The sequence below is a fragment of the Panthera onca genome, chromosome D4, assembly GCF_046562875.1.
Source record: "Panthera onca isolate mPanOnc1 chromosome D4, mPanOnc1 haplotype 2, whole genome shotgun sequence".
Classification (NCBI taxonomy): Eukaryota; Metazoa; Chordata; class Mammalia; order Carnivora; family Felidae; genus Panthera; species Panthera onca.
Window position 1 is genome coordinate 73,515,371 of NC_138351.1, and position 15,679 is coordinate 73,531,049.

At 39.7% G+C, this 15,679-nt stretch overlaps 1 protein-coding gene across 2 annotated transcripts in view; it reads left to right on the forward strand.

Annotated features, from left to right (window-relative positions):
• KIAA1958 (KIAA1958 ortholog) overlaps positions 1-15,455 on the forward strand; it is a 158,760-nt gene extending 143,305 nt beyond the window's left edge. For both annotated transcript variants that reach the window (XM_078436576.2, XM_060608995.3), the window contains one exon: positions 5,550-15,455. In XM_078436576.2, coding sequence (XP_078292702.1) covers positions 5,550-6,356 — 807 coding nt within the window. In that variant the 3' untranslated portion in view covers positions 6,357-15,455. The remainder of the gene's footprint in view (positions 1-5,549) is intronic.
• The last annotated feature ends 224 nt before the right edge of the window (positions 15,456-15,679 follow it).

Genomic DNA, 15,679 nt, shown 5'->3' on the forward strand with positions numbered 1-15,679 from the left:
AGTTTATAATCCATGGTGAATTTTGACATGGTGATTCTATACAGAGTCATTAATGAAGAAAAATAGTTTCATGTGATGTCTTTATAACAAATTTAAAGACCTTGGTAACCTGGACAAATAACCACCAACCAAAATTCAGTCTGAGAAAACTAAGGAGGCAGCCAACGTGGGCCAGAATGAATGGTTTCTTACGTACATACAATATAAGTTGTATGACTCGACATTTCTCCAGGAATTGCTTTTGCTGTGGTTTTACTTTGTAATCTGTGGTATTCTATGTAAATCAAGAAAAACATTCTGCATCTTAAGTCAGTTTGGCTGTCCTGGCTGTGAGGTAAATTCATTGACTTAACTGTGTTTATCAGTTCATTGTGGATCACTGATGTATTGCAGGCGTTCTGCTGTGTGTTGAAGACCTGGTCATGTATAAGATGTCATTCTTGCCTTCAGGGAGCTCTCAGTCCATTTTGAGAAGCAGACATAAAAATAGATAAGAAGCTCTGCAATAGGGAGAAGGCCATAATAAAAAATTAAATTAAGTGTTGTGGGATCCTAGGTGAGAGAGTAACTTTGCTTAGGGAAGCTGGAAAAGCCTTTATGTAGACAGCAGAATTTGAGCTAGATCTGAAATAAGAGAGATTTTCCAAATAGAGAAGGTTAGAAGAAAAAGGCATTCTGGACATAGGAAGTAGAGTGCAAAGACTTAGAGGCGTAAGAGTACCTGATGGTTCCTGTGAATGGCACAGAGTTCAGTGAGGCTGGAAAATCATATACAGAGAAAACAGCAGATTAGGCTAGAGAAATAGTATGTGTACCAGTTAATGATAGCTGCATAACAAACCACTCAAAAGCTTAGTGGCTTAAAGCAACATACATTTTATTTGCTCATGATTCTGTGGGTTGTTCTTAGCTGGGTAGTTCTTCTACTGGTCACTTGGAGTATCTAACATGTGGGTGCAGGGTATTAGATGGGAGACAGCTTGTCTCTGCTTCACATGTTACATGGTCTAACTGGGCTTCCTCACTTGGTAACATTATGTACTAAGCTGATGAAAGCACAACCTGTTGGAACCTATAAGACCAAAGCAGATGAAAGCAGCATCTCTTGAGGCCTAAGTTTGGAATTCACACACAGTTAACTTTTGCCATGTTCTTTAGTCAAGAGAAGTCATGGCCAGCCCAGATTCCAAGGATGGGAAGAATAGGTTCCACCTCTTGATGGGAGGAGCAGCATTGCAGAGAGGGGTGGGAACAGGGAGGGGAGCAGTTGTGGCTGTCTTTGCAACCAGTGTACCAGAGGGTGAAAGCAAATTATGTAAAGACTTGCTTACAAGGTGAACAGTTTGAAATTTAGTCTAAGGGCAACAGGAAGCTATCAGAGGTTGGTTGGTTTCTTGTCGTGTCTTGTGTTGTTTTTAAGTACTACAGGCAAAAGACTTTTTTCTCAACATCCCTTATTAAGGAGCCATTCCTCTAGTCCCAATTGTTACTGAAGAAGCCATCATGTTAGTACAACAGCCTACCTTTTGGTTGGATGTTTGGATCAGGAGTGGGCCAACCAGAATCCTTTCTTTAGATTTTTTTCTGTTGAAAATAAGAGTTGGAACATTGCCAGTACCTGAAGCTGTAAGATGCAAACCTTAGGGAGTGCTGGGGGGTTATGTTGTACGCTATATAAAGAAAGCCACTCTACACAGAGAAGCGGAGATGGGAGAAGAGTCCCGATGGTCTTGGAGACCACTAATGCTGACATCCCTGCCAAGGCTTGTTCAAATTTGGCTTATCTCTTGCGACCAAAGGAATCCCAACTAATACAAAGAGAGGTTAACACCTGCAAGTAGGGAGTTGCAAGTGACAACATAAAAATCTGAAACCAGTTAAGTTTGGGAGTCATAGTTGTTTTAACTGGTATTTTACTGGTATGTAAGAAAGCTGTTGCATTTTTATATTTTGCATATAACTATCCCACTGATGGCTTTTCAGCTGAATCTCTTGGAAATTTCCTAGACCAACAATCAGATTATCAGAAAACAATTATATTTTTATCGTCTTCCTTTAGTATACACATATACATACACACACACGTGTGTGTGTGTGTGTGTGTGTGTGTGTGTGTGTGTGTGTGTGTCATTTTTTTTCTTGTCTTGCCTGGTTGGCTAGGACCTCCAGAACAGTGTGTTATATAACAGTAATTATATTCAGCAAGCTCATCCTATTCCTGACATTATAAAAAAAAATTTCTAACATTTCCATCGTAGGTATAATATTTATAGTTCTGGTCTGTAAAATACTCTTCATCATAGTAAGAGGATTGGATTTTTTTTCTTCCAATCTAAATTTAATTTGAATTCTTAAAAATTTCAAATGGAGGGGCACCTGGGTGGCTCAGTCGGTTGGGCGTCCGACTTCGGCTCAGGTCATGTTCTCATGGTTCGTGGTTCGAGCCCTGTGTGGGGCTCTGTGCTGACAGCTCAGAGCCTGGAGCCTGCTTCGGATTCTGTGTCTCCCTCTCTCTGGCCCTCCCCCGCTCACGCTCTGTCTCTCTCTCTCAAAAATAAATAAACAAAAAAAAAAAAAAAAGAAAATTTCAAATGGATATCATACTTTCAAGTCATTTTTCAGTACTCAGCAAGTCCATGTTACTTTCTCTATGAGTAAGTCAATGATATTAACATGTTTATTAAGACCGAATCATGTTTACACTCTGCAACAATCCCTACTTGTCTCCATGTAGTATTGCTTTCCTGCAGTTCTGAATCTGATTTGATAATAGAGGCAGCCCTTGTTTTCCATGGTACCATGTTAATTGCTGCTCGTGCATATCAGAGCCGTGTGTTGGAGCCTTGTTCTCGCTTTGCACGGTTCTAACATGCACACTTTAAACATGCCTTACTTTAACCTGGCACTGTGCAAAACAAACATTGTCTGTTTACCTTTATATTCATACACTTTTTATTATATATCTGCTAGATTTGGAGTAGAAAAAAATGAAGAAACTTTCTTTTTCCTATGCTCCAAAACTGTTTAAATGCAAAAGCTGAATAGACTCCATAAAGCCAACTCCTTAGGAGTGATATACATCCCTGACCATCATTCACCATATTTTGGGGGCTCTTCAGATCTTTTACCTCCTATTGAACTAACTTTGGTAATTTGCATTTTGCTAGAAAATTATTCAGGTTACCTAGATTTTCAAGTTAATATGTACAAAGTATATAATGTTCTTTCATATTATTGATTCATTTTCTATAGTTTACTGTCTTTCTCATTCCTAATGTTATTTAAATGTATATTTCCTTTCTTCTTCTTTCTCTTTCTTGCTGTCACAACCACTAGAAGTTTGTCAGAGTAGGTCTCTCCAAAGATTACATATTTTCAATTTTTAAAATATGTTTATTTTTGAGAGGGAGAGAGAGAGTGAGTATGCAAGTGGGGGAGGGGCAGAGAAGGAGGGGAACAGAGGATCCAAAGTCTGCTTGATGCTGACAGCAGATAGCCCTTTGTGGGCTTGAACCCATGAACCATGAGATCATGACCTGAGCTCAGTGGCTTGACCGACTGAGCCACCCAGTTACCTCATATTTTCATTTTTTAAGCTTTTTAAAAAATTTATTTAAGTAGCCTCTACACCCAACATGGAGGTCAAACTCACAACCTGGAGATCAAGAGTTGAATGCTCTTCCAACTGAGCCAGCTAAGCACCCCTACATATTTTCACTTTTTAATCTATCCCAATTTATATCTTTTCTAGTTCATTAATTTATGTTTTATTTTTTATTGATTCACGCTATTGTTTTTTTAAGTTTATTTTTGAGAGAGAGAGAGAGCAAGCAGGGAAGGGGCAGAGAGAGAGGGAAAGAGAGGGAATCCCAAGCAGGTTCCACACCATCCGCTCAGAGCCCAACATGGGGTTCAGTTCCCTGAACCATGAGATCATGACTGGAGCCAAAATCAAGAGTCAGAGGCGTAACTGACTGAGCCACCCAGGCACCCCTCTATTTTTTTTTAAAGTAGGCTTCATGTCCAGTGTGAGCACAGTGCAGGGCTTGAACTCATAACCCTGAGATTAAGACTGGATCTGAGATCAAGAGTCGGATACTTAACCGACTAAGCCACCCAGGTACCCCATGATTCGCTCTATTATTTTTTCATTTGGTTTACTTTCTCTAGCTTTTTCAGCTAAATAATCAGTTTGCTTATTTTCAGGACAATTTTCTAACAAAGTCATTCAAGAGTATGATGTTATGAGAGTGTATTTAGCAAATCTCATGCATTTTGATTTGGAATGTTTTCAGTTTGGTTCATTTTTAATCTCTAACTCACTTTTTATTTTCTCTTTGACCCAAGGGCTATTAGAAGAATGAGTGTTACCTGTACAGTTTCTACTTTTAAAAAGTTTTCTGTTGAGACTTTCTTTTGTCCTAGAATGTGTAGTCGGCCTGAAATGACTATGAGCAAAGTCTGGTTTTCTCTGTCTAGCTCCTTCTTGAAAATAAAGCTGTCTTACTGGCCAGGCTTCCTTCTTCTCCTACCACATCCAACTGAGAAGCTCTCTCTAATTGTCAGTGCAGTCATTAAGCTTTTCATGTTTTTTGAAGAAGTATTGATATTGCAACCCTATGGGTCATTAAGCCAGTGATATTTCTGGACCTATTCAGATATGTTCAAGTGAAGAATCAAGGTCATTAACTTGCTCTGCAACCCAGACATGCCCATCGCCTTTCCCTAATGGCCCAGTGTTTAGTGCCAGCAGGACCCAATCGTATGTGCAGATTTTGAGGAAATTAATGCTGGATGATTCAGTCTGTAAATTTAGTTCACAAATTCTTCAGAAAGAATGGTTGAATTTTCCCAAAGGAGAGAGAAGGAAATGATTTGCTAGAAAAGAGAAGAAGGGGCTTCTGGAGAAAAAGGGGCTTCCAGATAGGAACAGAATAGTGAAAGTTACAAAGGCCAATAACAGTAACTAGTATACATATGAATATTTATATAGATATACGTGTATATGCGTTCTTCACTGTTTACAAACCACTTCACATCCCCTACTTTTTTTTTTTTAATTTTTTAATGTTTACTTATTTTTGACAGAGAGAGAAAGAGAAAGAGCGAGCATGAGTGGGGGAGGGGCAGAGAGAGAGGGAGACACAGAATCCGAAGCAGGCTCCAGGCTCTGAGCTGTCAGCACAGAGCCCGACATGGGGCTCGAACTCATGGACCGCGAGATCATGACCTGAGCCGAAGTCAGACGCTCAACCGACTGAGCCACCCAGGCACCCCCATCCCCTACTTTATTTAAGCATTACAGTAATTCTTTGAGTAGATCTTGAGTATTATGTCCCATTTTGCTGCTTGAAACACTTAGCTTACGAGTGTGGAACCAAGATCTTCTGCTTGAAGTTCTTTCACTGTCTCATGCTGAGGAGTCAACCCTCTAGAGACCACAAAATGTCTTGTCCACAATACAGCCCCTGGTGAGGATCAGGAGAAGGAAGGGGTCTGACTCTTTGGGTGTCCTCAAATATGTAACCTCAGTGTTTGTCTCATTTGAGATCCCCGCGGCGAAGTTGAACGAGCTGCTCGAGAATTTTTACGTCACCGTTAAGAAGAGTGACGGCTCCGACTTCCTGGCCACCTCGCTGCACGCCATCCGCCGGGGCCTGGACCGCATCCTGAAGAATGCAGGTGTGGGCTTTTCCATCACCAGCAGCACCTTCAGCTCTTCCACCAAGAAACTCAAGGAGAAGCTGTGGGTGCTGAGCAAGGCAGGGATGTCAGGTGCTCGTTCTCGCAATATTGTCTACTTTTCTCTTTCTGATGAGGAGGAGATGTGGCAGGCAGGGTGTCTAGGGGATGACAGCCCCATTACTCTCTTGTCCACTGTGGTCAAGTACAACAGCCAGTACCTGAACATGAGGACACTGCAGGAGCATGCAGATCTGATGTATGGTGACATTGAGCTGCTCAAAGACCCACAGAACCAGCCCTATTTTGCCCGGACAGACAGTGTCAAGCGGGAGAGCCGGAGTGGTTCCACTAGAGTGTGTCATGGGAAAATCTACCATGAGCATTCCCGGGGACACAAACAGTGCCCTTACTGCCTCCTCTACAAGTATATGTACATCCACCGGCCGCCCACCCAAATGGAGGCCAAGTCCCCTTTCTACCTTACAGCCAGGAAGGAGGCCACAGACATGGGCAGCGTATGGTATGAGGAACAGAGGATGGGACTGCGCTCTCTTCGGGGAATTGTCCCAAACTTAGCCAAGAAGGTCAAGCTGGAAAACTGTGAGAACTTCACCTTTGTCTCATTTACTCAGGTCTCTAGGAGACTTGGCTCCCACAGTTGCTGTCAATGAGTCTTCCCTGGGTCCAGGCCACTGCCCTGCTTACCCTGATGGGAGGGAGCTCCCTCAGGCAGCCAGGGCCAGAGCTCCAAGGTGGCAGGGGACGATTGTGACATCAAGGTCAGGCTGGTCTCTGTCAGTGTGACCTGCTGTTTCTTTGACTTCGGGTTTGTTCTTTTTTTTAACTGAAAGTAGATGGGTCTGAGTAATTAGGGTATTTTATCCAAATGTGTGTCACCTTTGTTAAATAATAGAATCTAACACAATGTATAATTGTTCCATACACAAAAGTGGAGGAAGTTCATCTTATCTAGTGCCTTTTTAGCACAGATTTTTCTCAAAAAAAAAAAAAAAAAAAAAAGAGGAAGAAAAAGGAGACTGTTTAAGTAGTCATTAAAAAAACTCCCAGTAGCCTAGTAGCTTTAGAATGTTATGAAGACTATATATACTTTGTTGAATTACACTCACAGTAAGGAACTGGAAGGAGAGAGGCAGACATGTTAACTGTTTCCAGGAGAAAAATTGCACTCGACACTCCTCTCTGTGTCTTGTTGATGGATGACTTGGTTCTGCAGAGCAAGCAGCTTTGGTTGCTAGAAGCTGGTGGGGCTGCACTCAGTAGTGCTGATAAGAGAGGCGGGGGGCTGCCCCCCACTGCTGTCAGCACAGGAGCAACTTGATTCCTGCATCAACGGAGGCAGTTTTAATTTTATGGAAAAAGATTAATGCACCAGAAGATGTTTATGAGAGCAAGGTTTCCGGTGAACTAGATGGTTTGTATCGTGAGGGAATTTCCAGTAGTGGAAAAAAAAAAAAGTGGCTTGGGAAAGCGATCTGTGATCAAAATAAGAAAACCTCCTGAAGCAGAAGTGCCTACGTTTTATTTCTCAGTACCACGTGAAAGCTGTTTTCATTCGAACGTTTTTTTGGAACTGTCTTTAATCTGTTCTTTGTGTCACACAGTTGTTTCTGTCAGCATCTAGCACTGGATCTGTAAAACAACTAATGGTAATTTTTCAGCTTAACCAGGAAAATCCAACAAGGCAAGCTGCAAAGAAAACCCCAAAATGTGTTCATTAAAGAGCTTTGAAATATGTTTCTCAAAGTATGACTCTTTCAGCCACAGTAGATGTCATCATTTGAGGTTGGCACCACTGCTTGGGACATGATGACGTAGGCAGCCTACCAGGTAAGCAGGCTCAGCATTTTGGACGTAGTTGTGAGAATCAGAGCACGATGACAGGCTATTAATGCAGCTTGAAATCATTTCACTCAGGTAAACTTCAACCTGAACACATGCTGTTGAAACATCAGCAGAATTTTCTAATAACTACTCTGAATGATAACTGAGAAAGGAGCCCAAAGAGTGGTAATTAATAATAATTTCCAGAAATCTGTATTTTGTATTTGAGGAAAGACTGCTACAGCTTTATACCAGTATGCTCCTGCGTGTGCTTTCTAATCCAAAATTAAAATTCCAATATAAATTCATTTTATAAGAGTCCTAAAATCAGTCCTGTTTCTTTTTCAAAACATTATTTTAGTATTTATTTTAATTAATCGTTCTTAAATATCATTCACCAGTCATTGAAATATGTAATACTTCCCTTACCAGAAAAGACTCAGCCAATGCTGCCTTAAGGTTTAATGTTTTTCCCTTTTTAGTTAAACTGCACATTTATAATTTTACTAGTTGATCTTTCCTGAATATGGGTTAATTTTGGTATGTCTCCATGTGTATATAAATAACAGGCAATACTGAATAATCAGTGTTATGACTTGATATTGCGTACTGTTCTGTTGTGATTTCCTATAGTGATTTTAGGATTTTGCTTAAAAAGAGACACAAAACATTAGGTACAGTTTTCTTTAGTTTGCTAAACACCCAAAGGCTATTTTGTTCGTGGAAGGCAGATGGTCATATTTTCTGTCAGTTCTGCACTTAAACAGAAATATAACCCATGTGAACTATTGGGCAGACACAGCCTACAGCCTAATTGAATAAAACCTCCATCTTTATTTTAAATAGAATTGAGAAGAAGTCGCCATTAGGGATCTCCGGGATCTTTTCAGATTATAACATTTCTGTAAGTAGCAATAACTGACCCAGAGGTTGTCATCTTTCTGTTGAGAGTGGCTTTTCATCAGCTGAATAACCACCTCTGCCTCACATTTGTTGCTTATCACTATCTGATGTGTTATAAATCCCCAGCGTTCTGAAGTGAATGGTTATAACAAAAAATCAGGAGGTGGAATCTTCAGTGCTATCTGATGGAATGAAAGAATTGTATCTCAGCATCATAAATGCCGTGCATTACATGCCTCCCTTGAGGAGCGCAAAAGTGAGAAAGAAAACACATATCAAGTGCTCCTCTGTGCCACACATTGTACTAGGTGCTTTGTTATGTATTTGTGTTAGACGTGTGCGTATGCAACACATACTTTAAATTTATATGTGGTAACACTTGGTAGACCTGCTAAAATGGCAAAGCACCTGTTCCTTTATACAGCCATGTCCATCCTCGGAGGATCTGAAGTGGGGCCAGAGTAGCTAGTTCTAGTTGGCATTCAGCCTTTCCAGCCAGCTCTAAATCATGCCCGCTGGGAATGCCATGATTTTCTCCTCTTCCCTAAGCCAGGAGAAAGGAGAATCCCAAGAAGAAGAAGCGGGGAGATTAAGGGCATTTTCTCCACTTCCCTTTATTTACTTATTTTACTCAAAAGTGGGAATGAATATCAGGAATTCACAAGCTCATCTAAGCACAAGTTGCCTCTGGCTTTGCATCAGGAACTGTAGGGCTACAGATATTAGGAGAGTACCTGTGGACTGAGTGCTTTGGGTGAACTCTTGCCCCCAGCACCTGCTGCATCTGCTCTTAAGTGAGCCCTGCTTGCTAGGTACCTCCTCTCCAGAATCTAGCAGGCCTCCCCTTGGAAGTTTATTCCAGCAGAGATGATAGGGAATCAGCTTGAAGGGTATGATCCCGCTAAACATAAAGGCTTTATTTAATACGGTACTAGGTGCATAGGAAGCATGCAGTACGTTAGCTATTTTAGCTACAATTTTTGGTAAGAATAATAATAATATTCAACTAATCTGCATTACATCAATTATTTCTTCCATTGTGGAGATTCTCTCTCCTTTAAACTGTTAAACTTGAAGAGGAAACCAAACCTGATAATCTGGTCACATTTATGCCCATAAATTCTACCTCCAACACAGCCCAGCCCTGATACCTCAGCTGTAAGCAAAAACTAGTGAAGAATGGAGATGCCTTAAGAGGCTTTATGAGAAAGCTTTTGCATTGTCTAGTGTGTTTGCAAAGGGGAGTAATATGGAAGAACCTAACCAAAGTTGTGAACGAAATGGTCTCCTTGGTTGTGTGGCGTTTCCCAGCTCTCCTTGGATTATATGCTGTATTAATCTGCCCTAACTGATAAATGGTGTTTGAAGAAATGTGAAATTTTATTCCTTTGATTTTTATTTAAATTCGACCTTATTAAAAGCATCAAGCACTATACCACTCTCTCAGCGTGTTCATAGACCGTCATTGGGAAAATCTGGACAAAATAACCTTCATTTAGAAGCTGAAGCCCTTTTCTGTAGTAGGAAGAGGACTTGATTGGGAGTTCCTTCACCACTCACTTGGCAATTCTGGTCTCACTTCCATCAACTATAATAAAGCGGGATTGTTGCAATGGATCATCTCCAACGTGAACAGTATCACAATTCCTCAAGCCCATATAGTTAGGAAGTGGCAAAACTTGGAAGCAAGATTCCTAATTCCTCAAGGTCATGCAGTGAATCTCCTAAATTTTAAGAAGTTTCTTGCTGTACCAGAACACTTTCTTCTAGAATAACAGTTTTCTTCAATTTTCAGTTTTCACAACTTCTAAAATTTTTTTTTGCTATTTCTAGGCAACAGAATATTTGATTGCTTTTCTCAGTCTAGGCTAATGCTGGCCACACTTTAATTACTTAAATAAAGGAAACAGGATGTTTAAATATTGTGCTTATCAGCATGCATCACTTTGTTGCTTTTACTGACATCTGGATTGCTAAACCTTGTTGAGCTAGTAACCTATTACCTTTAGGCACCAATAAATGCAGACAACAAAGACCTCAAAGTTACCTCATCTTCTCTACATGAGCTCCAGTTTCATCTAAGTAAAGGCCCATGCACATTTAGAAACTGTTAACAATTCACAGATATTCAAATTCACATATGTCTTTAAATGTTTTTGCTTTGGGATTGGATGTTTAATGCTCTGTATTAAGAGAAAAACATTCAATTGTATTTAGTCAGTGTTCTGAAAAATCTTTGTTGTTTTCTTTCCCCCATATAGATTAATCACCTTAGCAAAACCATGAGTGGAGGGAGAGATTGGTGGTGACCTATGGCTGAGCTCCTTTTGTGAGAGAGGAGGACGCCATGTGGGCATGTGGGTGATTAACTTATCTCTGGGAATTCCTATGTATTCCATATCCCTGACTCCTGACATCACTGGATTTCCCAAAATTCCTTTATGGGAGGCTGCCCCTCCTTCTGGCAAAGTTTGTTATGATTTTGAGTGTTTCCAGTTCTTTATGATCCAAGGAAACCAGAGTTGCTTCTCATGTTTAGTTGTTGATCAGAATCAGACTTCTATGCTCAATTAAAGTGCTTTATTATTTATCTAGTGCAGCTCATATGGAAGTTAATAATTTCAGGAAATATTTACTAAAACCAAAACAAAAAGATCATTGGGTTATATTGGATGCATATTGCTTACATTACTATTAAAAGCATTTAAATAGACCCCCATTGAGATGAGATTGGGCTCCTAAATATTTTATAGTCAATATAACTGATATGATTAATTTGCATTTAACTGTAGTTATTGTTACAGTTCAAATAAGTTTCTAGAAGGTTCACATTTGACTAACATTATGGTAAGTGCTTCCTGACAGCTGCCTCATATTCTCATCTAACCTCACAACAGCTCTGCAAGGTAGGTTTAATTATTCCCATGTTACTTATTGAGAAACCAAGGCTCAGAGAAGTTAAGTAAATTTCCCAAAGTGTCACAGAGCTAATAAGGAGAAATTAAGTTTGGACCCAGGGTCTTCTGGCTTCAAATATAGTGCTCAGTCCATTAGAGAAAACTGTCTTCCTCAGGGCCACAGAGGTCCATTTATCACAGAACCTTTAAAAAATTAAACACAATTTGTTTGTTTGGGAATACTTCATTTCTCAAGACATACTGTGGCACACCTTGTATGCACTCTCTTACTAATCTGTTGGTCATTAGTATGATTCAGTAGTTCCTAGGAGGCCTGATGGTTTTCTGTGAACTTTCTGCATAGTGATAAGTTTCTGTCTTTATTCAATAAATAACTCGTATTACCTGTTCTCTAATCCAAAGGGCAGATGATCATGCCAGTTTATTCTAATAAGAGTCAAGTAGTTTACTTACTGCACCTGTTTTGACACTGTTATCACTGAATAAAATGTAAAGAACTACCTAACCTATGTCACAATTATATGCTCGTGTTTTTTACTTTTGCTTTTTAATTTTGGTGTCAAAGGATTTTTATAATCCTTAGGGTAAAGCACCCTCATAGCAAAATATACTTACCTTAGTCTTTTGTTTTGTATTCTTCTTTCCTTTATTAGGGCATTTTTATTTTCTGTTTTGAGACTTAAAAAACAATAGGCTATAAGTACCTCTGAGATCATGTAGTCAAATCCCCTCATTTTACCTACAAGGAAATTGAAGCCCAGAGATATTTAAGGGGCCATCGAAGATCAGCAAGACAGTAAGTAGATTCAGTACTAGAAAATTAATCCAGAACTCTTTCTTCCATACCATAGCTGGGAAGATTTGGGTTTTTAAAAATTAATTATTGAACTGCATCTGGAAGAATGACATCTAGCTGTCAGAAGCCCCCACTGAGCTCCTAACTTCCCAAAGAAATACTCATAGAGACCCCAAAGAAGGCCGAATCTCAGTTCTAGAATCTAGAAGGAATTGGTACAATTTATGAGGCATATGGTGGTGGATTGAGGGAAAATCTTCCAGGCTGTAGCTCACTTTTTTCTCTGACTTCATGTCATGAAATGGACATACTGTGAATTTAAAACTTTGAAAGATATCTAATAACTCATTTTCTTCACCAACCATGTCCTGCCTCCTTGCTCAGGATCAGGTCTCCCGAGCCAGAAAAATAACTGACTGATCCTTCCTCTTAACCAGGAAGCAGACCATGAAGGTTCTCCATCCCACCACCCTTCTCCCTGCCCCACCTCCTCCTCATTCAGTCCACAACTCCAAACCCTAGGCCCAAAATGTGAGCAGAAAGCAGAGGGATCTCTTAGAGGCCTGGTATATTCTGTGAAAAATGTCCTTTAGGTGAGGACAGATACAACTAATTGCGGAACATGCAAATACTGTAATTTTTCACGTACAATATCAGTTCAGAGAACCAGGAAACCAGGCAATAGGATGGAAAAGAATGCCACTTCAATAGAAAAGCATTAAACTTGAAATTGGACTTGGAAGTATGCACATCTCGTTACCCACCACCACATGTATCCACAGAAGAGTGTTGACAGAATACTCAGTGTGGACAGATAGCACAACCAAAGGCAAGTCCTGGATCTGGGAAGAGACGACCATATTTAAGGATGAGTATAGAGAAAAAAAAGCAAGACGGGGTATATAAAAAAAAAATGACTGAACCAGGTGAAATAAACAGCTTCCAAGAGCATTTGAAAATGAAAGTGGTCTCCTGCAAGAAACAAAAGTGTAGGGCTCTTCTTGTTGTAACTGAAAGAACAGAAGAATTGCTTCTGTGAAGCAAGTTATGTCAGAATGGGACTGGTTCAGAGAAAAAGGAGGTAGAATAAAATGAAAAAGAAGAATGCTTAGAAGGATTTCAAGGAAGCTAAAACACATCAGATTACAATCCGCGCTGGAAGCAGAAAAGAACACAACTGAGCTTAGAAACACAAATCAATAATGTGAAGGACAGACTCGAGATTTTCTTCCTAATGTTCTTTCAAAAGAAAGAAGAGATGAAAACAATGGGGAGAGATTAATGGATTTGGAAGACAGAACGTTAGCTAACATTCCTGAGTTTTGCTTTCCTGATGGAAAAACTAGAAAGGACTCACTGCATTCCTGGTCAAAAAACAAAATAAAACCAAAGAGACCTGTACCTAAGCATGTCCTGGCAAAAAATGTCAAACTACCAAGGCCAGAGAATGAAGAATCCTGCAGGCATATCCAGCCAGAAAGTCACCAGTTGCCTCTCAGAAAACAAAAGGGCTTTCTGGCTTCAACCTTCTATTCTATAGCACCAAATGCCAGGAAATTATAGGGAATTTTGAGGGGAAACGTTGTGGAATTTTGGAATTAGATACACGTTAAGATACAGAAAGGATTTTTAGTTATGACAAGCATTCAGGAAATAAACCATCTATGTACTATTCTAGCCTACAAAGTTTGGTTTAAAAAGCAATTTTTGCTTAATATAATTTCAAGGGACTCTGGGGTATTAAATATCAGATCATTTACCCACCAGAAGAAGGAAATATATGCTTTTAAATAGGTAACATGGTTAGAAGCCACATATCTGAAAGTGCCCTAGGTCCTCGCATGAATGGGCTTCCCTAATGTAAGAAAATGTACCTGAAAATAATTGCCGTTTGACAGCATTGTGTTTTTTCATTTTTATTACTGAAGTAATGCAGTGTTCATTATAGTATAAATAGAAAATTCAGATACATTCCTTACAAATAAAATTTAAATGGCCCTCAATTTCCTCTGCTACCACCTAAAACACTATTCTGAGAGAGTCCTTTGCTTCTAAGTGAGAAAAGGCAAAGGGGTCCCCACTTCTGTTTTGGGGTCTGAAAGCCTGAACTAGACCTTTGTTGAGGCCATCCCATGTGCTTGTCCCTGCTCCTCTAATTCAGAACTAACAGGTGCCAAGTTAGAAAATTACAGAATCTATATCTGTGTTTTAAAATGAGACCAGGGAAAACAAATCTTGTTTTCGAATACAAGAGTGGTCCAGTTGGAACAGCAGGAAGCTGGCCTGGGGGAGTGAGAGTGATTTCTTTAGCTGTGCTCGAAGTTTTAAATTCAGGTATTAAGGGAATAGAAGCATTAAAAAAACAAAAAGCTAATTAATTACTTCTGGAGTCTAATGTCAACGTTAGAACTGAAGCTGGGTTGTGTGGTTTGGTTTTTCATTCGCTTGCACTGGAAGGACTTGAAAAGACCCAGGAATGTTGAGTATCATTGGCCTTAATGCTCAGTTCCTTCCTGACAGTATAAAGGTTTATCTGTGCCCCAAGTTTCCTTGCAATTTAAACTCTAAATTAAATTTTCAACACGACAAGCATGTTTGCTTTAAATTTAGCAATAGAATAGTTAATAGGTTGTTTTGCGTTTGCTTAGTTTTCCATTCTGAAGCACAGCAAACCTCTTCCAGATGGAGAGAGTCTCTTTTGGATAGGTTCCAAGTGTAACCTTTTCCAAGGTCCCCTGTTGCTCGGCTGTGACTGACAAAAGTCTGTTCACTGTAACTGCTTAAATGAGAAACGCAGTGCTTTTATTTAACATTTTAAATATTTTCTATGTGGCTGTATGTTCCAAATGATAACAACAAAGCTGTGTCCTAATGTTTTCGCTATTCTGGATGTGTTTTTCTTTTCTTAGTGTAGAGGAGGATATGCATCATTTCTTAACACTGGAAACATCATCCTGAATCACATAAGAAATGGTCAGTAACTTGAATGATTTTAATGTACCACTTTTCAACTTTTTATTACCCCCCCTCATGCCTGCACATGTACACACACACACACACACACACACACACACATGTGCACATGGGGGAAAGCACATGTGGCATCTGTCTTCTGTCATAGAACGTCAGAGGTGAGACAGACTTTCCTGTTCATCTAGTCCAGCCCTCTAGCTGATAGTCTATTAGTCTGTTAACAGTTTGCAAGGTTCTGGGTTTTGTTTTGTTTTGTTTTAAGTTGTTGTTGTTTGGTTTATGTATGTGCAGCTTGACTGTTTACCCCAGATTTTTGAAAATAAAAAAATTAATCTATATTTTATGTCTGTTTTATTAAAATAACTTAGTTATTTAAACTTAGCAGTATGTATGGCTTCTGAATGCTTTTTATTTTCATATCACGTTCCTAGAAGTAATGTTCTTCGTGGTTTGCAAAAGTAAGGACATTTTGAGCGGTTCTTTGCCCATATGCTATGCTCCTGAGCTAATGCCCTGAGTGAAATTGTTCTGACTGACCTTCTCTCTGGTTCTCCAACTTGCA